Source organism: Onychostoma macrolepis, chromosome 08, assembly GCF_012432095.1.
Source record: "Onychostoma macrolepis isolate SWU-2019 chromosome 08, ASM1243209v1, whole genome shotgun sequence".
NCBI classification, from domain to species: Eukaryota; Metazoa; Chordata; class Actinopteri; order Cypriniformes; family Cyprinidae; genus Onychostoma; species Onychostoma macrolepis.
The window spans coordinates 28,322,052-28,347,553 of NC_081162.1; the positions used below are offsets into that span (position 1 = coordinate 28,322,052).

The 25,502-nt window shown below is 33.2% G+C and overlaps 2 protein-coding genes across 3 annotated transcripts; one reads left to right on the forward strand and one right to left on the reverse strand.

The window, feature by feature from the left end:
- Positions 1–315: 315 nt before the first annotated feature.
- smyd1b (SET and MYND domain containing 1b) lies at positions 316–18,269 on the forward strand. 2 transcript variants are annotated; one of them, XM_058785832.1, is made up of 10 exons: positions 316–492; positions 2,973–3,149; positions 4,529–4,742; positions 6,196–6,326; positions 7,516–7,554; positions 11,107–11,302; positions 13,932–14,024; positions 14,102–14,265; positions 15,653–15,821; positions 17,012–18,269. In XM_058785832.1, the coding sequence occupies exons 1-10, from the start codon at positions 371–373 to the stop codon at positions 17,165–17,167; spliced, it is 1,461 nt and encodes a 486-aa protein (XP_058641815.1). In that variant the 5' UTR covers positions 316–370; the 3' UTR covers positions 17,168–18,269. The 2 variants fall into 2 exon arrangements, with proteins under 2 accessions (XP_058641815.1, XP_058641816.1); XM_058785833.1 differs by lacking the exon at positions 7,516–7,554.
- Positions 18,270–18,636: 367 nt separating this feature from the next.
- Positions 18,637–19,641, reverse strand: fabp1b.1 (fatty acid binding protein 1b, tandem duplicate 1). The gene is made up of 4 exons (XM_058785222.1): positions 19,572–19,641; positions 19,006–19,178; positions 18,830–18,922; positions 18,637–18,740 (listed from the first exon to the last, which is right to left on the reverse strand). Exons 1-4 carry the CDS (start codon positions 19,636–19,638, stop codon positions 18,687–18,689), a joined length of 387 nt encoding a protein of 128 aa, XP_058641205.1. The 5' UTR covers positions 19,639–19,641; the 3' UTR covers positions 18,637–18,686.
- Between the last annotated feature and the right edge of the window lie 5,861 nt (positions 19,642–25,502).

Sequence of the window (25,502 nt, forward strand, 5' to 3'; positions counted from 1 at the left end):
ATGCATCCAGCTGTCTTTTCACCTCTCTTGACTGGCGGCTCCAACTGAGGGACAAAAATATCCCGTGGGATCCCGAACGAGGCTCTTACGGCGAGGTAAAAAGCACATTTATATGAGAAGCTTGCAAATGTTTGATACCTATATGAGCGCTGAATCTCCTCCAGCTGTAACTGTTGCATGCAATACTTTCTGCTCTCTTCTCAAAGCTCTGGGCCGATTGAGACACGTCCCGTCTGCAGTCGTGCATCGACACCTCGAACCCCCCTGTGAACCCCCACATGGTACAGCTGAGGCTTGGGCTATTTTAGTAAGAGCTGGTGAATCCCAGCTGCCATTCAGAAGCTCATCGGCATCGGTGAAGACGACAGACATGGAGTTTGTGGAAGTGTTTGACTCTCCAGGGAAAGGCAGGGGTCTGCGAGCCATCAAAGAGGTTTGGGCCGGAGACGTTCTGTTCGCTGAACCGCCTTTTGCTTCAGTTGTGTTTGACAGGTACGTGAAGGAGAAATGCACAGGTTTATTAGATCAGATACTTTAATACTGTTATACTAGTGTTCGATCTGTGTATTGCATCTTTAATGTTTTAGTAATTTTGTTTTGTGCTTTTGTTGTTTTTAAATATATCTATATAATTTTTATTTCCGTTTTAGTTTTTTTTTTTTTGTATGTCAAGATAAACTAAATAAAAATGAGAAATGTCGCCTTGTTTTTTTATATTTTATTTTATTTCAGTCCATTTATTTTATGTATTTATTTTAAGTAGTCTGAGTTGTTTTATGGTTTTACTTTTAGATTTAGTTGACTGCGATAAACCTGTTCCAGAGCACGAGCAACATATAAAACGCAGCAGATTTCAGTTGTAAAGATGAAATAATGTGAAGTTCTGCACAATGTGATTGAGATGCAATTAACACAAGGGGGAAAGAAATTAAAGAGAAAGACGTGAAGCTGTATTATGATCATAATATCATTAGCTAAATCTAAATACCTAAAGATTTGTGTTACTTGAAATAAGTGAAATAAAAATGTAAAAAAAATAAAACTAAAACCATAAAAATAAAGATTTCTATTACTTCTGAAAAAGCAATTTAAAAAAAAATAAATCATCTTTAAAAAAAACATTAATTGAAATCAAGTAAATTTTAACTGAAATAAAATAAATGTAAAAAAAAAAACTTATTTCAGTTGGTTACCATGCAAAATGTTTTTTCTCCCCTAAATAAACTTTAAGAACTAGAAAAATAGAACTAAAACTGAACTTAATATTAACATGAATATAAAAAAATTTAAATTAAATTTAAAATAAAAAAATACACAAAGTTTTTAAAACTTTACCTAAAATTTAATTGAGAACAGGACATTTTTAAACAAAAACTACACAGTAAAAAAATAAAATAATATATATATATATATATATATATATATATATATATATATATATATATATATATATATATATATATATTTATTTATTTATTTTTATTTTTATTTTTGAAGTTGTAAATGAAACAAAGATTACTGTAATGATTGCGTTTTACAAGAAAGTACTATTTGAGTTTTTTTACTTAAAAATTCCATATTTAATTCAATGTATTTCTTTGTAATTATTTGTGAAATTTCCAAGCAATTTCTAAATGATAAAAATAAATAAATTGTTGTTGTTTTTCTCAGTGTAATTCAAAACATTACTAAAATCTAGTGGTACATCAGTGATACTACAGTAGCATCTTTATTAAATGATCGGTGGGGTCGATTCAGTCGTGTCATATGCTCTGTGGCTGCTGATGGTCTATATATAACTTTAAGATAATCAGTGTGGCAGCTCCAGACCCAAACTCGTCTAAAAACAGCCTTTAAAATCAAGATTAGATTCAAGCAACTCAGAATCAGAAGTGAAGGATCTTATTCCTCACCATGAAGAATCGTTTTTCCAATTTAAACTTGCTGTATAAAAAATAGGACTGCATAAGATAGATCAGCATGAAAGAATGGGATAAATGGGTCACCAGTTACAATACATTACATTTAGTCATTTAGCAGATGCTTTTATCCAAAGCCAGGACAATAGAAGCAATCAAAATCAACAGAAGAGCAATGATATACAACAAGTGCAATGACAAGTATCAGTTAGCTTAACGCAGTACACGTAGCAAAGCTTTGTTTTTTTATTATGTAATAAATAAAAAGAAAACAGATAGAATAGAAAAAAATAGAGAAGCTAGTGTAAGTTTTTTTTTTATAGGAAAACAAGCAGTTAGTAAATAAATAGAGTGCAAGACTAAAAGGGGTCAGTTTTTTTTAAGAATAGAATTAGAATAGAGAGTGCTAGAGTTAGAGGGTCAAATAAAGATGGAAGAGATGTGTTTTTAGCCGATTCTTGAAGATGGGATTGAGTTACACTGCAAAACATGATTTTCTTACTTAGTGTTTTTGTCTTGTTTTCTAGTATAAACATCTAAAAATCTTGAATCAAGATGCATTTACTGTACAAGTAAAATGTCTTGTTTTCAGTAAAAAAAAAAGTGTTAGTTTTTCCTTAAAACAAGGAAAATATCTGCCAATGGGGCAATAAAAATAATCTTGTTTAGCCTTTGAATTAAGATTATTCTTCTTGCCCCATTCGCAGATATTGTTGCTTGTTTTAAGCAAAAACTAACCAATTTAGTTTTTTTGTTTTTTAGAAAACAAGACTTAATATCTTAAATCATTTTACTTGTCAAGTAAATGCATCTTGATTCATGAATGTTTAGATATTTATACTAGAAAACAAGACAAAAACACTAAGTAAGAAAATCTTTTTTTTGCAGTGTGTGCAGGTCTCTCCACCAGGAGGGAACAGTTAATGTAAAAGTCTGTGAAAGTGATGTTGTGCCTCTTTGGGATGCACAATAAAGCGCCGTTCACTTACAAATGAGTGTTTTTGTGAATGCTGACCTGATCAGAGGTTTCTGTGTCTGCTCTGTGTGCTCCAGTCACGCCGCCAGCATCTGTCACAGCTGTTTCCGGCGGCAGGAGAAGCTGCAGCGCTGCGGTCAGTGCAGGTTTGCGCAGTACTGCGATAAAACCTGTCAGCGTGCCGGCTGGGAAGAGCACAAGCAGGAGTGTGCTGCTATCAAGAGCTACGGCAAAGTGCCTAATGAAAACGTGCGGTAAGGAACGCGTCGCCAAGCTCGTGTTATCAATGCACCTTCAAGATGCTCAGGTCTAAAAGCATCAGTTGCTTTTGCTGGTGTTTTCCACAGTAGTGAAGCATTTTTACTCTGCTTTATAAGTACTTTTCAAGTGTCTGTACTTTATCAGCACTTCTTACTTAGTATTTCTGTCTTGTTTTCTAGTATAAATATCTAAACATGCTTGAATCAAGATGCATTTACTTGACAAGTAAAATGATTTAAGATATTAAGTCTTGTTTTCTAAAAAAAAAAAATCATAATTTTGTTAGTTTTTGCTTAAAGCAAGCAAAAATATCTACCAATGGGGTAAGAAAAATTATCTTAATTCAAAGGCTAAACAAGATTATTTTTCTTGCTTTTAAGCAAAATTGCCCAAATTATCAACAGTTAATGCTTTCCTTTTTCTCAAAATTCTCATAATATAATAATTCCCCAAATTCTTGTTGAACTAATAATCATACTAAAACATATTGACTTTGTTCACACGCGGCATAAAACAACTTCACAAACAATTTTTTATAACTTTGTACTTTTTTTCCCTACATTGTTACATTTAAAAATGACTGGCCTACAAAAACATTGCTTATAAATCACTCATCATGCTATATTATATCCAAATATTGTATTTAATCTTTATATCATCTTGTTTTCTTTCATTTAGCACAGGTTTTGTGTTTATTTTTGGAGCTGATTGATCGTAGGCCTCATTAAACCTCAGTTTTTGAGCCAAAATTATCAAAAAATGTTTTTAAACTAAAAAAAACTGTAAAAAGTGCTAAGTTGACTTAACTTAAAAAAAATGAGGTAACCCGTTGCCTTAAAATTATTAAGTAAATAATATTTTTTTTAAAGTTAAGTGAACTTGACAATTCACTTAACTTATTTTTTTAAGTATCATTTACTTAAAATTTTTAAGGCAACGGGTTTCCTCAATTTTTTTAAGTTAAGTCAACTTAGCACTTTTTACAGTGTATTAAGTCTTCTATCTTTAAAACATTTGATTTAAAACAAGAAAAATAATCTTAATTCAAAGGGAAAACAAGATTATTTTTCTGACCCATTAGCAGATATTTTTTCTTGTTTTAATCTTAACTCACTTTTCACTTTTTCAAACCATTTTGCTTCTCAAGTATATCTTGATTTAAGGATGTTCAGATATTTGTACTAGAAAACAAGACAAAAGGAAGAACATCGTTTTTTTGTAGTGCATGCACATTTATGCTGGTGTTTTCAGTCTATTTTTTTTAAATGTTTAGACATTGCTCATGTTCCCCGGTCAAGATTAATGGTCTGCATGTAGCGTTCATGCTCATATGTGACAGTAATGATGTGAAATTTGATGTTGTGTGTGTTAGTCTCGCCGCTCGTATCTTGTGGCGTATGGATAAGGATGGAAGCGTGGTCTCCGACACGCAGCTGACCAGCCTGGAGGAGCTGGAGGACCACATCTATGACATCTCCGAAGACGACCTCAAGGACTTCAAAGTCGACATACATAACTTCCTAGACTACTGGCCTCGATCCAGCAAACCGCGCACGGTGGATAACGTCTCCCACATCCTCGGAGTGGTGCGTGAACTTACAGTCGTCATTGTAGCTGTTCAGAAGTAGGTCGGGCCGATATGTTTTTGTTTTTTTTGATATTTAAAACATAACTACAACATGATTCAACTTGCAAAACCATCTCATTAAATAAAGTTTTATTTCAAGTGCAGCACACATGAAGTTCAACATGGTGTGAATGTACAACAAATTCACTTATTAAATAATTTGCAGAAATGATGCACGAAATACAGTCAAACCAAAATTTATTCAGACACCTTCAACATTTCTCACATTATCACAGTTTACACTGCAAAAAAATGATTCTCTTAGTTAGTGTTTTTGTCTTGTTTTCTAGTATAATTATCTAAAAATTCAATAAAGAATCAAGATGAATTTACTGTACAAGTAAAATGACTTATAAAAAAATAAAAAAAATAAAACAAGCGAAAATATCTGCCAATGGGGTAAAAAAAATCATCTTGTTTAGCCTTTGAATTAAGCCTGTCTACTTAGCCCCGCCCACTGATTCTACGTTGCTGCCTGTTTAGCCCCGCCCACCAATTGTACATCGCTGCCTTTTTAGCCCCGCCCACCGATTCTACATCGCTGCCTTTTTAGCCCCGCCCACCGATTCTACATCGCTGCCTGTTTAGCCCCGCCCACCGATTCTACATCACTGCCTGTTTAGCCCCGCCCACCGATTCTACATCACTGCCTGTTTAGCCAGTTTAGCCTTTCGCACATAGTGTTTACAAGAGAAGCGAACACACAGGTCTACGCAGAAACCAAACGATAAAGATGCTCTGAAGACAACAAAACACTGTTCAGTGCCAAGCTGCGGAAAAACAGTCTTTGCATTGCCTTCCCAACATTAGGAAAGAGTGAATGAACTTTATTTTTAATGAAGATCCAAACCGCAACCTTTGTTCACTTCATTTTACTGCGGATTCGTTTACGAACAAGGCACAATTCGATGCAGGGTTTTCAGAAAGATTGAAACTAAAAGACAATGCTGTGCCGACTATATTGGATTCGACAGTAATGTCGAAACTGTAACTGTTTTCATTACGTGATCACTATTGCTTTTTCTCGTTTTAGTTTGAGTATTTATGTGTTTTTAACCTACATGTTCGGAATGTACGCTGTCAATCATACACAACTATTAGCCAATCATAGCAGTGGGCGTTTACTTACGAGTCTACAATCTGCCACGCCTACTCAAACAGAGCGTTCTGATGAGGGGGGTCAAAAACAGAACAGAAAATAACTTATTACTTCTAAATTAAGTTTTGATGTTGAAATCTTGATAACATTATTAGTGGACCTCAGAGAACAGTACAAAATAAAAAACAAAGGCATGACGCCTTTAACAAAAATAAAATAAAATCAGGGTAAAACATTATATTTCGAATTTTTCAATGACGTTGCCCAGCCCTATTCAGATGTAACACTGTAACTCTTCTTTCATGTGTGTCAGATCAACTGTAACGGGTTTATGGTGAGCGATCAGCGAGGGCTGCAGGCCATCGGTGTCGGTTTGTTCCCAAACCTGTGTCTGGTCAATCACGACTGCTGGCCCAACTGCACCGTCATACTCAACAACGGCAAGTAAGTGGAGAAACACCGGTCTTCACATCCTCTGGAGGAGCGTGAGAGCAGACAGGTGAAAGTATCGTGGGTGGGAGAGGAGTCAGAGAGAAGATGGCAGAGGAAGTGAGAGTCTGAACTGAAAGAGTCGGGAAGGGAATAACCCTGCGGCTCATGTGATCCACGTTTCCACGAAAAGCGTGCATTAACCGAATAGTGCGGCCTACCATACAGAGATCATTATGTCCATGCATTTTTGTCTAATCACATTTGTGAAATGTCACATTCAACTCATGATGTGCAGAAAAGAGCTTCTCAGTTAACAGGATTCAATGAAAGGAGAGCACAGAGAATGCCTTCTGGTGCAAGGAAAACAACTATTTTTAATTTTAGCAATAAATCACTCACATGTATGGCATCAGATATCACAGCATTCAAAAGTTTGGGGTCAGATTTATTTTAATTTATTGTGAAAGAAATTAATAGGCTACTTTTATTCATCAGGGATGCATTAAATTGATCAAAAGTGTCAGTAAAAACATTTATAATGTTACTAAAGATTTCCATTTAAAATAAATGCTGTTCTTTTGAACTTTTTATGGAAATTTGTTAAAATAAAAAATAATAAGGTAATTGCGAGTTTACATCTCACAATTCTTACGTTTCTTCTCAGAATTGTGAGGAGAAAGTCAGAATTGAGAGACAAGAAGTTGCAATTACCTTTTTCCTTTATTCAGTTGGGAAAAAATATTGTGCAGCACGACTGTTTTCAACATTGATAATAATCAGAAATGTTTGTTGAGCAGCAAATCAGCATATTCGAATGATTTCTGAAGATCATGTGACATTGAAGACTGGAGTAATGATGCTGAAAATACAGCTGCGCATCACAGAAATAAATTACAGTTTAATAGATATTCACATAGAAAACAGCTGTTTTAAATTCTAATAATATTTCACATTTTTACTGTATTTTTAATCAAATAAATGCATCCTTGGTGAGCAGAAGAGACTTCTTTCCAAAACATTACCTTAGTGCATACTGTATTTATAATAAAATAAACTTTCCACCTCCAGACATAATGTGCATAATTAAATGAATTACATGCAGTTATTCACCTCTTTAATGTGAAAAAGAGAACAGGATTTGATTGATAAGAGTATTCTGAGATTCAGTGGCTTGCAAACGGCTTCTTGCTTTGTGTTTCAGTCAGTCGGCTGTCGATACTATGTATCACTCTCAGACGAGGTGGGTCTATTTAGCTCTACCTCTCTTCATCAGATCTTCATCTCTCCGCTTTCTATCATCACATCCATCAGATAATCAACTACCCAAACACCGCCAAAAAACACGACAGAGATGCTGAACGAGCGGCTTTCCACTAGTGAAAAATAAATATACTAAAATGTATCTGAAATACATTTATTTCATACTAAGTACATTACAAATACATTTACATACACTACAAAAATTATTTTCTTACTTAGTATTTTCGTCTTGGTTTCTAGTATAAATATCTAAGAATTCTTGAATCGGGAAGTAAAATGACTTTTGAAAAAATACCCAAATTGTGTTTTTTTTTTTACCCCATTGGCAGATATTTTTGCTTGTTTTAAGCAAAAACTAACACAATTTGTTTGTTTTTATTCAGAAAAGAAGACATAATATCTTAAGTAATTTTACTTGTCCAGTAAATGCATCCTGATTGAAGAATTCTTAGATATTTATACTAGAAACCAAGACAAAAATACTAAGGAAGAAAATACATTTTTGCAGTGTATTTATGTGCCTAAAATGCCCTGCAATTGCACTTTTAGTGTGCTAAACTGATATACTTAAAGTCTGCTAAATTGGAACAACTAATTTTGTACTTAATGCACTTTAATTTTGTGGAATTAGTGCGGAAGTCCAACTAAAGTGCTAAAGTGGAACTATACTTCAGGTACACTTTAAATATATTGCATTTAAAGACCAAGATTATTCAAAGAGCATACGATCCTCATCAAAAGTGACATTAAAATACATTTTAGGCTTAATATTAAGAAAGTAGTACTCCACATAAAGTTTAATTATAATTTTTATATCAGTACGTCTTGAGGAATATGTCAGTAAATATGTTAATAGATTTGAACTATACTTGGTATGAAATAAATGCATTTTAAGGGTCAGTATGAGAGTTTGCTTCCACCACCTACTTTAGAACCTGGGCTATACACAAAATCAAATACTGATATTTTTTTTAAATAAAACTATACAACATCTTTCCATACAGAGAAAAAGGGAAATTCTGTCATCATTTACTCGTTTGTTTATCTTCTTCTGTGTTCCACTGAAGAAAGAAAGTCGTACAGAGAGTGAATGAATGATGACAGAGTTTAATTTCTGTCTGAAATATCGCTGTAATGATGAGTAAATCAGATGTTTTCTGAGGTGTTGTACTGTAAAGGCGAGTACTGATGGGTGGTTGGTCCTTTTGTCGTCTCTTCTAATCTCTTTCACACCTAATAGCAGATTCTTCCGACACATTTCTGTCTTGACAGCTGCCACAACTAATCACCCTTTAATATGCAAATATATGTGAGTTTTACGACTTCTTGCACTCGTCTCAAACAACATTTGTCAGGTTTGTCTGTGTGTGGCATTGGGTCTCATTCACTAAGCATGCAAACGCACAAACACTGCAAAAAATGATTTTCTTAATCAGTATTTTTGTCTTGTTTTCCAGTATAGATATAAATATTCTTAAATCAAGATACATTACAGTACTGTACTGTTACATGTGTTTATTCATTTATTTAAATCTAATTTTTATTTATTTTGATCAAATTTTTATTTAATTATTTATTAATTAATTTTAAACTTATTTTTTATTATTGATTTATATACATTGCAAAATATTTTTGCCTGTTTTCTAGCACAAGTATCTAAGCGTTCATAAATCAAGATACATTTACTTTAGAAGCAAAATGTCTTTAGATATGAAGTCTTGTTTAATGAAAAATGCATCAAAATGAAGTGAGTTTAAGCTTAAAACAAGAAAAATAAACTTAATTCAAAGGGAAACAAGTTTATTTTTCTGAGCCCACTGGCTGATATTTTTCATAAACTCACTTCATTTTGATGCATTTTTCAGAATGTTTCAAAATATATTTAATTGAGAAGTAAAATGACTCAAGATAGTATGTCTTGTTTTAAAAATAAATAAATAAAAATATAAGTGAGTTTATGCTTAAAACTGTCTGTGGGGTCAGAAAAAAAAAATCTTGTTTTCCATTTTTGAACTAAGTTTATTTTTCTGTCCCCGTTTAAGTAAATGCATCTTAATTTTTAGGTATAGTTTTAATGGAAAGCAAGACAAAAATTACGGAAGAGGATTAGGGCCAAGCTTGAGATTAAAGTCATTATAATATGAGATTAATCTTGTTAAATTTCAAGAAAAATGTTGAAATAAAATATTGAGAATAAAGTCGTTATGTTTCGAGATAAAACTTGTTAAAATGTTGAGAAAAAAGTCATTAAATTACGAGAAAAAAGTCGTTAAATTTCGATAAAACTCGTTAAATTTAGAGAAAAAAATCAAAATAAAATGTTCAGAATAAACTCATTTAATTACAAGAAAAAGTTGTGTTTTGCGAAAAGAGAAAATACTAAGAAGGTGCGGTGAATTTGTGCGTGAAATCTGCGTACGAACATTTTCACAAACAAATCAAAAACTTTCGTACTGAAATTTATTCTAAACATACAAAAAGCAGAACAACTGAATCCACTTATGCACAAAAACCACATATTCATGAAAAGGTGTATTTCATTTGAAACATATTCACTGTATGCAGTAAATGAGTAAGAAAAGCTGTGTTAAATGTTGAGCTGTTCAGTTTCTCTGAATACGAACGCAGATACACATTTGTACAGCTGTAATCTGGCTCTGTATTAAAGGTTTTTATTGTGCTTGAACTGGATTTGAGGATGACAAATGACTTTAGTGAATATCATGTTTGCAGAGAGCGAAGAAAGTTTCCAAATTTATTAACAGAACAAGGCTACGAACAAATTCATCTGCGTATATACACTGCAAAAAACTATTCTCTTACTTAGTGTTTCTGTCTTGGTTTCTAGTATAAATATATAAACATTCTTGAATCAAGATGCATTTACTGTACAAGTAAAAAAAAAAAAAAATCAAAATTTTGTTAGTTTCTGCTTAAAACAAGCAAAATATCTGCTGATGGGGTAAGAAAAATAATCTTAATTCAAATTTTCTTGCCCCATCGGCAGATATTTTTGCTTGTTTTAAGCAAAAACTAACAAAATTTTTATATTTAAACAAGACATAATATCATTTCACTTGTACAGTAAATGCATCTTGATTCAAGAATGTTTAGATATTTATACTAGAAAACAAGACAAAAACACTAAATAAGAGAATCATTTTTTGCAGTGTGCATGCATTGGGAAATTTTATGTGACATTTTTTGTCCTGTGCATATGAATATAAATAATCCACGTAATTGTTAGTGAATAAGACCCATTGCTTTTGTGTCTGCTGTCAGATCAAGTAAAGATGTTGTATATGATCATCATGTGGGTCTATATACAAAACGACTCTGGTTTCACTGAACTCATGTGTTTTTTGAGTAGTTAGTGTTTCTTTATGTTAACTTACTTGATCTGCAGGGCCTGCTGAGCACAGGATCTGCTTATGAGACTAGTTCTGTGTCTTCTCTGTCATCTGTTTGGTTTCTAATCTCATTTTACGCTCCTGATTCTGTCATAAGCCCACTGAGGTTGTCTGTGTCGCAGGATTGAGCTGCGAGCGTTGGGAAAGATCAACCCCGGAGAAGAAGTGACCGTGGCGTATGTGGACTTTCTGAACCTGTCTGAAGATCGCAGGCGTCTGCTGAAGCAGCAGTATTTCTTCGACTGCACCTGCGAACACTGCATCAACAAAACCAAAGACGACCTGAAGATGGCCGGAGCGCTGGTGGAGGGAGAGAAGGTACTGGGTCTGTTCGCTTAAATGTGCATTGGCCTAAAATAACACATCTGCGGAGGCTTGTTTCTGCCATGCAATACAAGTATAAAAAAGGTCATTTTGAATTGATCCCAGTTTATATCAGATTTACGAGTTATAAATTTGCAATTCTGCTTTTTTTCTTGCATTCTGAGTATAAATCTCTCAATTCTGAATTTTGAGGTTAAATCATGCTATTCGGACTTTAGTTTTTTTTCATCAGAAGAGATATAAACTCAGAATTCTGAGAAAAAGCTAAGAATTGCAAGATGTAATTATTAACAACTTTTTCACAAATTCACAATTCTAAGATAAAAAGTCACTATTTTTTGTTACATTTTTAATAAATGTGTGTTTTCGTCATTTTTATTAGTTGTTTTTAATATATTTAAATTTTTGTTTAAATTTTAATTAAATATGTTTAAAAATATTTAAATATTTTTTAAATATATTTTATTCATTTTTATTTCACCTCTAGTTATTTTAGTACCTAAACTTAAACTAAATTTAAAAGATCAAGTTCAATGGCAAGTAGATGAAAAAGTAGTTTTTTAAAAATTATTATTATTTTACTTCATTTAATTTATTTTACTTTTAGTATGTACTTCAAGTAACAAAAATGTTTTTTTTTATGGTTTTATTTTTAGTTTTAGCAAGAAATAAGTTTATTGAAAGTTAATCACTCTTACTTTACTTTATGCAAAATAAATTATTTTATAAGATTCCATGCATAAATCATGTCATATAATATTATAATATTAAATATATTTTTAATAATAAAAAAATAAATAAAAACAATGAAAAGGATAACGATTTTTCCACTTTGAATGAATAGGACATCTTTACATCTTCTGAGTCTACATCTTACAATTCTGACTTTTTTTCCCCCTCAGAAGAGATGTAAACATAGAATTTATTATAGAATTTTTTTCTCTGGATTCTAAGTTAAAATTCAGTATTTTTTAAATGTTTTTATTCTGTGTCAGAAATAAGATTCCACATGCATCTGTGTCACAAAAATCACAATTCTGCATCGGATTTAAGGGATAGTTCACCCCAAAATCACCATTTACTTGTGTGTGGTAGGACACAGAAAAGAGGCTGTTCCTGCTGCTCTTTTCAATGCAGTGACCAGCCATAAAAAGAACAAGAAAGTCCTGCAAAAGCATCGTAAAAGCAGATACGCTGCTAAAAGCCATTCGGGTTTGAGACAGCATGAACGTGAATAATGACGACACAGTAGTGTGCACCATGTAGTGTCACGTGTGCAGTGAGTGAAGCGTAACAGATGCACACATGAATGAATGGTCAGATATGAGCGAGTTTCCAGTCTGCAGTCCTGGAGAGATTAGAGCTGTTAAATATAGCAGTCCTTCAGTCAGAACACTAGATAAGGAGCAGGATTCCAGTCTGAGACGCAGGCTCGTATTACTGACATTCACAACACATGAGTAACATTATAACGAGTCAGAAGAGTAAAGGACATTTCATCATCTGAAAGCCTTGTGTGTGTGTTTGATTGCAGTGTATTATAGTGTGTATTCCATTCAGAAAGTGCCCACGAATACAAACTGATACATAGTTAAATGTTGATGTTCAGTTATATAAATTAGGGTGATATCTATAGTTTTATTAAATGAAGATGTCTGACTGAATTAAGTAAGTAACTGTTTGTTTTTTCAATAAACCAGTTTCTTTGTTTAACATTTAAAAAAAAAAATCTAATTAAAGGCTGCTGTTCATTTAGTTATATGAATATGGGTGTTTATTTATTTTATTTATGTTATGATTTATTGAATTGAATTCAGTTTGTTCACAGAATCAGTTCAATGAATCAGTTTAATTGAAATAAATGCAATACAGTTTTACGTTTTTGCTCTTAGATAATTAGTTCAATGAATTTAGTTACATGAATTAGGAGTTGTGTATATTTATCAAATTAATGTATACATTTTTATGTATATTACTATTTAAAATTACTGTTAATAATTGGAAAGTCTGAATTAAAAATTATGCAAATTATATTAGTTTAAAAATATATAATATTATTTATAAAATATATAATTAAATGCTGCTTTTTATCTGATATTTTTCACAAAATTTGTATAAAGTAAGGATGTTTTCTAGTTTTATTATTGCATTTATTGTACATTTATACAATAACTCAACATAATTGAGATGGTAATGAATGATTTTGCAAAGTTATTTTAATTTGTTGTGCTGTACTTCAATACGGTAATAAGTACAAAAGAGTCTATAAACAATAAATGTAAAGTTATTTAATGCTTTACATAATACAAAATTAATTATTTTCTTAGATAACAAGAATAAATAAGTAATAAAACACTAAATAAAAAATACTTTTTATAATAAACAACATAATTGAGATTCTCACTGTTTTGTGCTATACTGCTGGCAAAAATAATTATGAGATATTTGTAGTAGATATTGTCTTATTTAGTTTTTTTAGTTTACACTTTTATTTAGTAACTTGCAGACTAACAACTTTTTAAAAAGACCAGCTTTCAAAAGATGGCAAAAGAGTTTGTTTGCATAAGAACTATTTACCAGTATCAGGTTTAATGTTGTATTTTACGTATCTTCTGCTCTGAAGGTGCCTGAAGAAAAGGTGAAAGAAATCACAGAATACAGCCTGACGATGCTGGAAAAGATGGAAAAGGCCCGGCTAGAAGCAAACTACAACGAGGTACTGATGAGTGTTATAGAGACGATCTGCGCAGCTGAAGATGAATGCGCAGGGGTTTAATGTGAGCGTGTGCGCAGGTGGTGAAGATCTGCCGCGAGTGTGTGGAGAAGCAGGAGAACGTTCTGGCTGACACACACATCTATCAGCTGCGCATGTGGAGCACGCTCAGCGAGGTGCTGTCCTACCTGCAGTTCTTCGAGGAGGCCTCTACATACGCACGCAAGATGGTGGAGGGATACTTGTGAGTGTGTTTGCATGCATTCATGTGAGAGAGAGCTTCATTCAGTCATGCACGGTTAAAAACACCTTTATGTGTGTGCAAGATGGTGGAGGGATACATATGAGTGTGTTTGCATGCATGCATGCGTGAGAGAGCTTCATTCAGTTATGCACAGTTAAGAGCAGCTTTATAGGTGCGCAAGATGGTGGAGGGATACATGTGAGTGTGTGTGCATGCATGCAAGAGAGCAAGAGCTTCATTCAGTAATGCAAGGTTAAAAACACCTTTATGTGTGTGCAAGATGGTGGAGGGATACATGTGAGTGTGTGTGCATGCATGCAAGAGAGCGAGAACTTCATTCAGTCATGCACGGTTAAAAACACCTTTATGTGTGTGCAAGATGGTGGAGGGATACATGTGAGTGTGTGTGCATGCATGCAAGAGAGCGAGAGCTTCATTCAGTCATGCACGGTTAAAAACACCTTTATGTGTGTGCAAGATGGTGGAGGGATACATATGAGTGTGTGTGCATGCATGCATGCGTGAGAGAGCTTCATTCAGTTATGCACAGTTAAGAGCAGCTTTATAGGTGCGCAAGATGGTGGAGGGATACATGTGAGTGTGTGTGCATGCATGCAAGAGAGCGAGAACTTCATTCAGTCATGCACGGTTAAAAACACCTTTATGTGTGTGCAAGATGGTGGAGGGATACATGTGAGTGTGTGTGCATGCATGCAAGAGAGCGAGAGCTTCATTCAGTCATGCACGGTTAAAAACACCTTTATGTGTGTGCAAGATGGTGGAGGATACATATGAGTGTGTGCATGCATGCATGCGTGAGAGCTTCATTCAGTCATGCATAGTTAAAAACACCTTTATGTGTGTGCAAGATGGTGTAGGGATACATGTGAGTGTGTGCATGCATGCATGCGTGAGAGAGCTTCATTCAGTCATGCACGGTTAAAAACACCTTTATGTGTGTGCAAGATGGTGGAGGGATACATGTGAGTGTGTGTGTGTGCATGCATGCAAGAGAGCGAGAACTTCATTCAGTCATGCACGGTTAAAAACACCTTTATGTGTGTGCAAGATGGTGGAGGGATACATATGAGTGTGTGTGCATGCATGCATGAGAGAGAGAGCTTCATTCAGTCATGCACGGTTAAAAACACCTTTATGTGTGTGCAAGATGGTGGAGGGATACATATGAGTGTGTGTGTGTGCATGCATGCATGAGAGAGAGAGCTTCATTCAGTCATGCACGATTAAAAACACCTTTATGTGTGTGCAAGATGGTGGAGGGATACATGAGTGTGTGTGTGTGCATGCATGCAAGAGAGCGAGAGCTTCATTCAGTCATGCGCAGTTAAAAACTCCTTTATATGTGTGTGTGTGTCTGTTGAATTAGGAAACTGTACCATCCCAATAACGCTCAGCTGGGAATGGCCACGATGAGGGCCGGCGTGACGCACTGGCAGGGCGGCTTCATCGAGATCGCTCACGGCATGATCTGCAAAGCCTACGCCATCCTGATGATCACCCACGGCCCAATACACCCCATCACCAAAGACCTGGAGGTAAACATGATACTAACCCTCAGTGGAGTACAGAGCAATGTTATTGATATACTATTATAGTTTTTATTGATATTAAGAATTAGTTTTCATTTTTATTTTCTTGTTTGTATTTTAATTTGCTAATTTTTTCAGTAATTTTGCTCTATTTGTATATTTATTTACTTGTTTAAATATTATTTTTATTAATATTTATTTCAATTTTATTTCTTTTTTAAGTTATTTTAGTACTTGAACTAAACATAAAAGAGAATCGCAAAGGCATTTAAAATAAGTTAACTTTTTTATTTTATTTCAGTTAACATTTATGTCACGTAACAAACATGTTTTATGATTTTAGTTTTAGTTTTAGCAAGAAATTAGTTCATAGGCAAAGTATCCATTATTACCTATTACTCATATTTCATGGTTTACTTTATACAAAATGTACAAGTCACCATGCATAAATAAATTATATTATATATTATTATAATATCATGTTAAATATAAATATATTTTTGATTATAAAATGACAAAAATATTTTTGCATGTCATAAAGTATGCATTATATATGAATTACTTAATGAACAATGCATTACAATAAATTGCCATGGATAAAGAAGTAAAATTGATATATATTCTTAATAATAAAAATCTAAAATATAATAAAAATACTTGAATCCATGTCGTGAAATATGCATTACTTTATACAAAACTATTACTTTATGCAATACATGATTTTCTTAGATGCCATACATAAATAAGTAATAGAAATGAAGATTATATACAAATATAATAATATCAAATACATTTTTAATAATAAGAAATATTTAAAAATCAAGACTGAATGCATGATGTCAGAATATATGTATTACTTTATGCAAAATAGATGATTTTGTGAGATACCATGCATAAACAAGTGATAGAAATTAGAATATGTATAACAACAATGTAATATTAAATGTATTATTTATGAATAAAACAAAATATAAGAAAAAAGGATACAAAGATGATTCCAATGCATGACGTCAAAATAACGAATTCCTAACTCTGATACAGTACAAGCTTCCCAAATGCATTTGAAAGCAACATATGCATGACTTTTCAACTCCAAAAAAGGACTTGTTGAGCATGTGTCACCTGAAAAAATAATAGCATGTGTGTTTAGAAGGACATGTGTTTGCTAGCGTTTGAACTTGTCCGTCTCCCATCAGGCCATGCGCATGCAGACGGAGATGGAGCTGCGCATGTTCAAGCAGAACGAGTACGTGTATCACTCCATGCGTGAGGCGGCGCTGAAGAACCAGCCCATAAGGATGATGGCAGAACCGGCCACCGAGAGCATCAAGAACCTGTTCCGCAGAAAGTGACCGAACAACACAGTGACAAACACGCTCAGGTCGACGCTACACTCACATCTATGCAGACGCTTTCAATCAGAAAGAGGAACAAAAGCAGCAATATTCAGAATATACACTCTTAAAAATAAAGGTGCTTCACGATTCCATAGAAGAACGTTTTGTTCCATAAAGAACCTTTAACATCTGAAGAACCTTTCTGTTTCACAAAAGCTTCTTCAGATTATAAAAGCTAAGAAAGAGATGGTTCTTTGACTGAATGGTTCTTCTACGGCATTGTGGTGAAGAAGCACCTTCATATTTAAGAGTGTATATACAGTTAAATATCTAGATTAGGAAGCAAAGCTCACACAGCGCTGCTTCAGTTACAGATTCTGCATTTATAGATTCACCATGATTGTGTGACAACTCTAATAAGATTTTTTTTAGACTCTTCTTTGTTTTTGAGTGTCATTTTGAATTGTAAAGTTTTTTGTAATTAAAATTCCATTAGGTTTAAAGTATGATGTTTGTGTTTCATTTGCTCTTTCAGTGCTCAAGAGATTGAACGAGTTATACGGCATTGTGTCTCAGTGTTTCTCCTCAAATAGACATAAATGAGTCAGTAGTCATCATTCAGAAAGAGTGTAGAGCTATACAATCAGCGCTCCAATCATTAGATGAGAAATTACTTCATACTGACTTTGATTTTGAGCACAGTTTGAGACATTATTTTCTGACACACATGAAATGAGCTTTTTCTCAGAAAAAACAGTGGAAAAAGGAAAGTCATGGAAAAGTCTCAATTTTAGCTCAATTTAAGGAGAAACAACTGACATTATAGAGATCTTCATCATGTTTTTCCTTCCCAAGTGCAATTTTTAAATATGTTCATATTGTATTTTACTACTTCAAATTAAACTAAACAAAAATCAGAAATGTTGCCCTTATAATATTTTAGATTTTAGATTTTCTGTTTTAATTTGAATTGTGTTAAATGCAGTTTTTGTTATTTTTAAATGTTTCTCTCTCTCTCTCTCTCTCTCTCTCTCTCTCTATATATATATATATACATATATAGTATTTATTAAATTTCATTTATTAATTTTAGTTTATTTTGGTTTTTTTAAGCTAAACAAAAATATGAAATATTGCCCTTATAATATTTTGAATTAGATTTTTATTTTTTTCACGTTAATTTTAAAGTTTTAGCAATTTATTTAATTTTTTTTTATTAGTTGTGATTTAAAAAAAATATCTAGGCCTATATAGTATTTATTCAATTTTACTCATTAACTTTAGTACCACAAGTTAGACTAAACAAAAATCAGAAATGTTGCAGTTGAAAAAAAATTTAATTTAATGTTTATTTTATTTCTAATAAGGAAAATAATATTTTGATGTTTGTAGTTTTAGATGAACACATGCACAACACAAACCTTCTCTTTCAAATAATACAAAAACACACAAATCTGATTTTGAGAAATCTTTAATAAAAAAAAATCCCTTTATGTTGTTCTTCTTGTCACGTCATGGCGAGTGTGGTCTGTTTTTAGGCCAGACGTTTGCTGATCCTCTTGTAGACGAGGCTGCCGAGAGTCAGAGTCTGAAACACAACAGCATTCACATGAGTTTAACTCTATATAACTCTATAAAACGTCACAGGTGCTGATGATAAATGCTGATCTCACTCACATTCACCAGTGTGTTTCCATCCACCAGCTCCGTGACGGACGTGATTTTATTCAGGACGACCTTCAGCTTGTTTCCCTCTTTATTCACAACAGCCTAGAACACAAACGACAGCATTATTATCAATGCAATCAGACGCTCATAAACTCCTGCATGCAGGGCTGTGAGCGCAGCGCTACCTTGACTTTCTCTCCGGTCAGCGTTTCAATCTCAGCCTCCTTTCCGATGGTGAAGCTGTTGGTCAGGACTTTGGTTCCGGTGGTCACGGTCACTTTGAACTGATCTCCGTTCTGCTCGATCTCAGACACGCTCTTGATGTCTTTGCCTTTCTCTATCAGATCATCAGGAAGACCTGAAACAGCATGCAAGTGATGAGCAATGCAATGCATGTAACACTTAATGCAATACATGTAACACTCAGTGCAATGAATGCAACACTCAATGCAATGCATGCAACACTCAGTGCAACACATGAAACACTCAATGCAATGAATGCAACACTCAATGCAATGAATGCAACACTCAATGCAATGCATGCAACACTCAGTGCAACACGTGAAACACTCAATGCAATGCATGAAATACTCTATGCAATACATAAAATACTCAATGCGATACATGAAACACTCAATGCAATGCATGTAATTCTTAATGCAATGCATGAAATACTCAATGCAATACATGATACAACTGCTCATTTTTCAGCAGCTCATGCAGCATTCATCACATCCACATCCACACTCACCGACGCCCTTCATGAACTCCACAAATCCCTCCTGACTCTCCAGCTGATATTTCCCACTGAACGACATGCTGACTGGTGAATGTAGAGTAACTCCAGAGAGTCTAAGAGATGCTTTTATATTGTCAAACACGCAGATGAAGAATCATTAACCTGACTGGATGTTCCTGATTGGCCAATTACCGTGAAATCAGGTTAAATGTCATGTGGGGTGAAATAGTGCAGATCTGTAAAAGGTATGGTTTGTTCAGATCCTGGCCTTCACCTTTGCCCTCAGCAGCATGACACCATCACCAGGGTTATAGTTATCAGTGATACACTATTGTAGTTCATTTTTATATTTTCTGCGTTCGTTTAAATTTTAGTGAAAAGTTTAGTGCTTTTGTTGTGTGTTTTTGTCATGTCTATTTTTGTTATTTGTCTGTATTTTTGTGGTATTTATTTATTTTTTTTTATTTATTCAGTTTTTAATTATTATATAGTTTTAGTTTGTTTAGTCTTAGCTATTTTAGAACTTCAAGTTGAATTAAATGAAAATGAAAAAATGAGTTGCCTTGGCAACTAGTTGAAATAAAATTATTTAAAATTTTATTTCAGTTTATTTATTAAACATTTATTTGTAGTGTTTTTGACAGTTTTATTAGTTTTTTTTTGTTTGTTTATCTATGTATTTTAGATATGTCTATATAGTTTTTATAGTTTTTGTTAGTTTCAGTTATTTTAGTACTTGAAGTTACACTTATCAAAAATGTACATTTAAGTTGGTCTAATATTTTTATAATTTATTTTATTTCAGTTAAAATTTATTTCATTTTTGTTGTCAACATGTCTATATAGTTTTATTCATTTTTATTTCAGTTTTAGTTTGAATTATTTTAGTTTTTCAAATTATACTAATAAAAATGTAAAAATTAGACATGTTGGCATGGCAACTAGCTGAAATAAAATAAGCTTAATGTTTAAAATAATAAAATTTATTTTATCTCCATTAACATTTATTTTATTTTAGTTTTATTTGAGTTTTAGTTTTAATAATTTTAGTGCTTGAAGTTAAACTAATCAAAATGAGAAATGTTGGCTTGAGTTGCTGAAATAAAACACTTTTTATTCTAAAGTTTTTTTTTATATAACGTCTATTATTTCAGTTAACGTTTATTTAATTTAAAGTGACAAAAATATTTTTTTTTCTTGTTTTAGTTTTAAACTGTAATAACCCTCAACACTCATCACACTCAACTCGAACAACTGTGGAATTGTTCAGAATGTCAGAATATTAATAGATACACAAATAAGAAACAGTTGTAATTGTATTGCTTAGTATCTGTTCCAGATGTTTCTCAGATGTTCAGGTCGGGTCGAATCATTGGAAATGATGTCATGCTCATGTACTAATGCCTGTGCTTTCTGCAGATCAGTAATCTGTCACGAGTCTGATAAAAATAGTGCATGTTTCGTGCTGTCATTATTAGGACAGAGCTGCGTTTCTGAGGCCACATCGATAATAAACAGCATGTCAAACGCTGTGCAAATGATCTGTAACTGCAGCACAGACGAGTCTTTCACTGGCTTTAATACGGATCAGAAAACAAGCATGTGGAATTTTCCACGGGACAAAACCTTCATGCCACATCAGAGAGAATACAGAGCGACACGAATGCATCGTAAGCTTGATCTATAAGCATAGAAGTGATTTCTGTGTCTCATTAGCAGCATCACGAACGACGCTCAGTTCAGCCGCTATAAGAGTAAACGCTCAGCATTACTTCATGTGTACTCTGGACTGCATCTTTCAGAGCTGATTGATTATCAGTGTTTAATCAGGACACAGTGACTCTCATCAGCGTTTGCTTGAGCGGCACAACACTTCAAACACTGATGCAGATAGCACAGCGCAAACAATAAAACCATAAACCACCTTTTACCCAGTTAAAACCTGTAGGGTGTCAACTTTAAAATCTAGGAATTTAAAAAAATATATTTTATTTCAGATCATCTGTGTTTTATTTTGAGTTATGAAAAGGTTTTAGTTAATGATAATAATCCTGCTTGTGATGTGACATCCAAACCACCTTGATGACCTTTGACCCTGACCTGTAATTCTATATAGTGACATACTTTATTTTTTTAAGACAAAAAAAGTTTGTAAACCTGTTGTTTCAGTATCAATAATGAATTTTCTATTTTCGTTTAATTTGTGTAGTGGGTTACACTTTATTTTAAGGTGTCCTTGTTACAGTGCAATTATATATTTAAGTACTGAGTAATATTAATTAACTTAATGTACTTACTATATGATTAGGCTTTGGTTTAGGGTTACTTGCATGTAATTATGCACAATTTATTGTATTTTAATAGTAAGTATGTGTAACGTGTAACAAGGACACTTTAAAATAAAGTGTTACCCTTTTATTTAAAAAAAAATTTAAAAAAATAAAAAGTTTTAGTATAGTATATTAAGTATGGGCTATATAGTTTTTATTTGCCAACTAGCTGAGGTCTGTATATTTATGTATGTATGTATTTATTTATTTTAATGGTGACATACTAAGTTAGTCAGATGTGCATAAAAGAATAAAAGAAAGAATATGTGTATAAAAGAAAGAAGGGAAGAAAGAAAGAAAGAAAGAAAGAAGATTGTGAATCTGTTATTTTATTGTTACATTGTATCATTTTATTGTTATTATTTAGAATGTTTTTATTTGTTTTTTGTGTTTGTGTGTGTGTATATATATATATATAGTTAACACATGTCAGTTTTGGTTATTTTAGTACTTTATGTTGACTAGCTGAAATAAAATAGTTCAGTTAATAGTTTCAGTTAATTTTTTCGTTTTGTCAGATTTCTTTCTTTTTTTCTTTTTTTTAATGTCTATATAGTTGTATTCATTTTATTAAAATTTTAGTATTCGAAACTTTAGTACTTAAACTAATCAAAAATAAGATATGTTGCCTTGGCAACTAGCTGATATAAAATAAGTATATATTTTATTTTATTTCAGGTAATGTTTATTTCAAGTAATCAAAATGTTTTTAAATGGAATGCAAGTCAAACCGATTCATGCTCCAGATTTATTGAGTATTGATGAACACAGAACAGCAGGTGATTAGCATAGAGGCGGAGCTCCGTCTGTCCTGCTCGTCTCATTGGTGGATTCTGCTGAGCTGCGGGACGTTTCTGTCACGAGAGATCAGTGCTGCCGCTCTTCATCATCATCATCATCATAACATAAACACATTACAGCAAGATGAGTGAAAGTCTCATCAGATTATGAGCTGCAGTATCAGAGATTATTTTTAGATTTTCTGTTTTAATTTTAGTTAGGAGTCTTTTTTTTTTTTTTTAGTAGATTTTTAATTACTGTAAACAAAATAGTTTTTAAAAACAAAATAGTTTTTAATGGTTCTATAAAATGTGTCATCCAAACCACCTTCATGACCTTTGACCCTCACTTTTTCAGTTTTAGTTACTTTAGTACAAATATAATTAATGTTGCCTTAGTAACTACCTGAATTGTTTTTTTTCCAGTTTATCCACATTTATTTCATGTAATGAAAATGTTTTAATGGTTTTAGAATTATAACCGAGCTTAGGACACAATGTGGCCTTTGATGACCTTTGACCTATAATTCTATATAATAAGGAATATTTAGCATCTGTTAGCGTTGTGAACAGATGTGCAACTGTCCTAAATTACATCATTCTGAAAAAAGAAAAGAAAAAAGACTGTCAATCAGTGTTATTTTAGTACCAATATAATTTTTATTAATATTTTGAATTTGTTTTATTTTCCATTTTCAAGATTTTTTTTTTTTGGTGTCTATATAGTTTTTTTTTTTAATTAATTTTTATTTATTTATTTATTTAAAATGTGAAAGTTTGCCTTGGCTTGGCTTTTAATGCTGTTGGGAATAATTATGCACTTTATGAAATGTTTTTATTCTTTGTGTGAATACATGATGAATGTATCATATAAATATCGTCTGTCCTGTTGAGCTGGACTTGTTGAGGGTCAGAGTGTCGCTGAGAGCTTGTTTGCCCCCTACAGGACAGCTGGAGATGTAGCAGGAACACACACACTCACACACACACACACACACTCTCTCTCTCTCTCTCTCACACACACACACACACACACACACACACACACTGAAGAGTTCATAAAACATGGTAAGAGAGGTGTCAGTATCAGCAGATCAGGCAGTCAATCAGAGGTTTATATTCTCTGGCGAACAGATTCATCTGCATTGTTTAACACTAATCAGACTGTAATTAAGCAGTGTATTGTGGTATGGTCAGTCACATATGTAATTGGCACAGATGAACTGGGGTCATGATGTGAAAGAGGAACACTGAAGGTCACTGGAGGCTGAAGCTGCTCATCTTCTCTCATCAGATCAAAACACATCACAGACCCGCTGACCAGGGCTAAACAGAAACGGTTTAACACTCCTTCATTACAGTTTTTCTCGATTGCTAACACACAATTCATGAAACAATTCACCATTTTCTCACAACTATAAACACAATCTCAAAATTACACACCAACTTGTGCAAACTTCAAACTTCCAGGTCAAAATCAAATAGTTTAGTCAAAAACATATTATCTTTTGTCAGACTCAAACTTTGGCTTCAGATGATACACAAACCTGCCAAATACACAGACTACGCTCCTGTCGAGAGAACACTAGTGAGATCAATTCAAAACACTGTTACAAAAACCTCCTTTTGGGAAACAGGAATCCTTTTGCTAGTCAATGTCTGTTACAGTATACAGCATAAATAAAGGGGTGCAGATACAGTAATATTCAGCAATTAACTTTAAGAAAAGTTTACTTTCATTACACGACTGTAAAGATATCTTACAGTAGATGAAAAGCACTAGAAGAGAAAAGTTCAAAGACCAAACAACTGAATATACAGTAAACACACACTGGACTATACTGTCAGTTACTGTGAATGAATGAATAAATGAATAAATTAATTCATTCAGCATCCTCAGCCAAATTGCATTACAGTATTGGTAGTATCCTTATTTGTTATAGCAGTTTCTTAGTCTTCTGAAAAAAGACTTCTCTGCCTTCCCTGGACAGGCGTCTCTCAGTTCTGCAAAAATAGAGTAGATGTAAGGACTACTTGGCTACAAATCATTTCAACAGTACAGTAATGAGTTTGAGGGTGTACAACATGTGCTACATTATTTACTGTACATAGAATAATGAAAGTTCTCTCATCTGAAGTACTGCTGCTATGTACTGTAATCATATTGTTTGTGTCTGTACTATTGAAACCTTGTAGATGAGCCTGTAGGCCATCTTCCCTCACGGTCAGTCCATGCAGAAGAACACGGTCAACTATAGTGCTTTGTATTTCATCAGGAACAAACGACCTTTGACCTCATCCCCTTCATTTTTTCTTTTCTCCTCCTATTCCTCTTTGTCTCCCAATACCAGTATTCATTTTCCAAAACACATAATGCATATCATCCTGAGATTCTGACCTGTGTGTCATCAGTTTTGCTACTGAACGTTCACACATGGATAAACATGTGCTGTTTGTGTTCATTTTTTGATGCTTGAGTTAATTATATTGTGTGTTTGAGTTTTCTAAATGAGAACATGGTTAAACCTGTGCAAAATGATGGCGTTTTTGTGTAGAGTTTTGCAGAAAACACTGAGCAAATTGGAACGTGTGTGCAAACAGGTGAAATGTGTTAAAAGTTTTGAGAAACATGTCTTTGTTTTGAGAACTGTATGAATGGTTTGGAAAAATGGGCCAAATGAATCAGTTATAGTGTGTTAGCAATCCAGAAAAACTGTAATAATGATTATAATCACACATCTCTACATAAGATCCAGAGGAATATCACAGCTTTGCGCTTCTGTCAGCTGAAGCTGCATCATATCTGTGTCAAGATTAATTAGTTAATTCAGTTA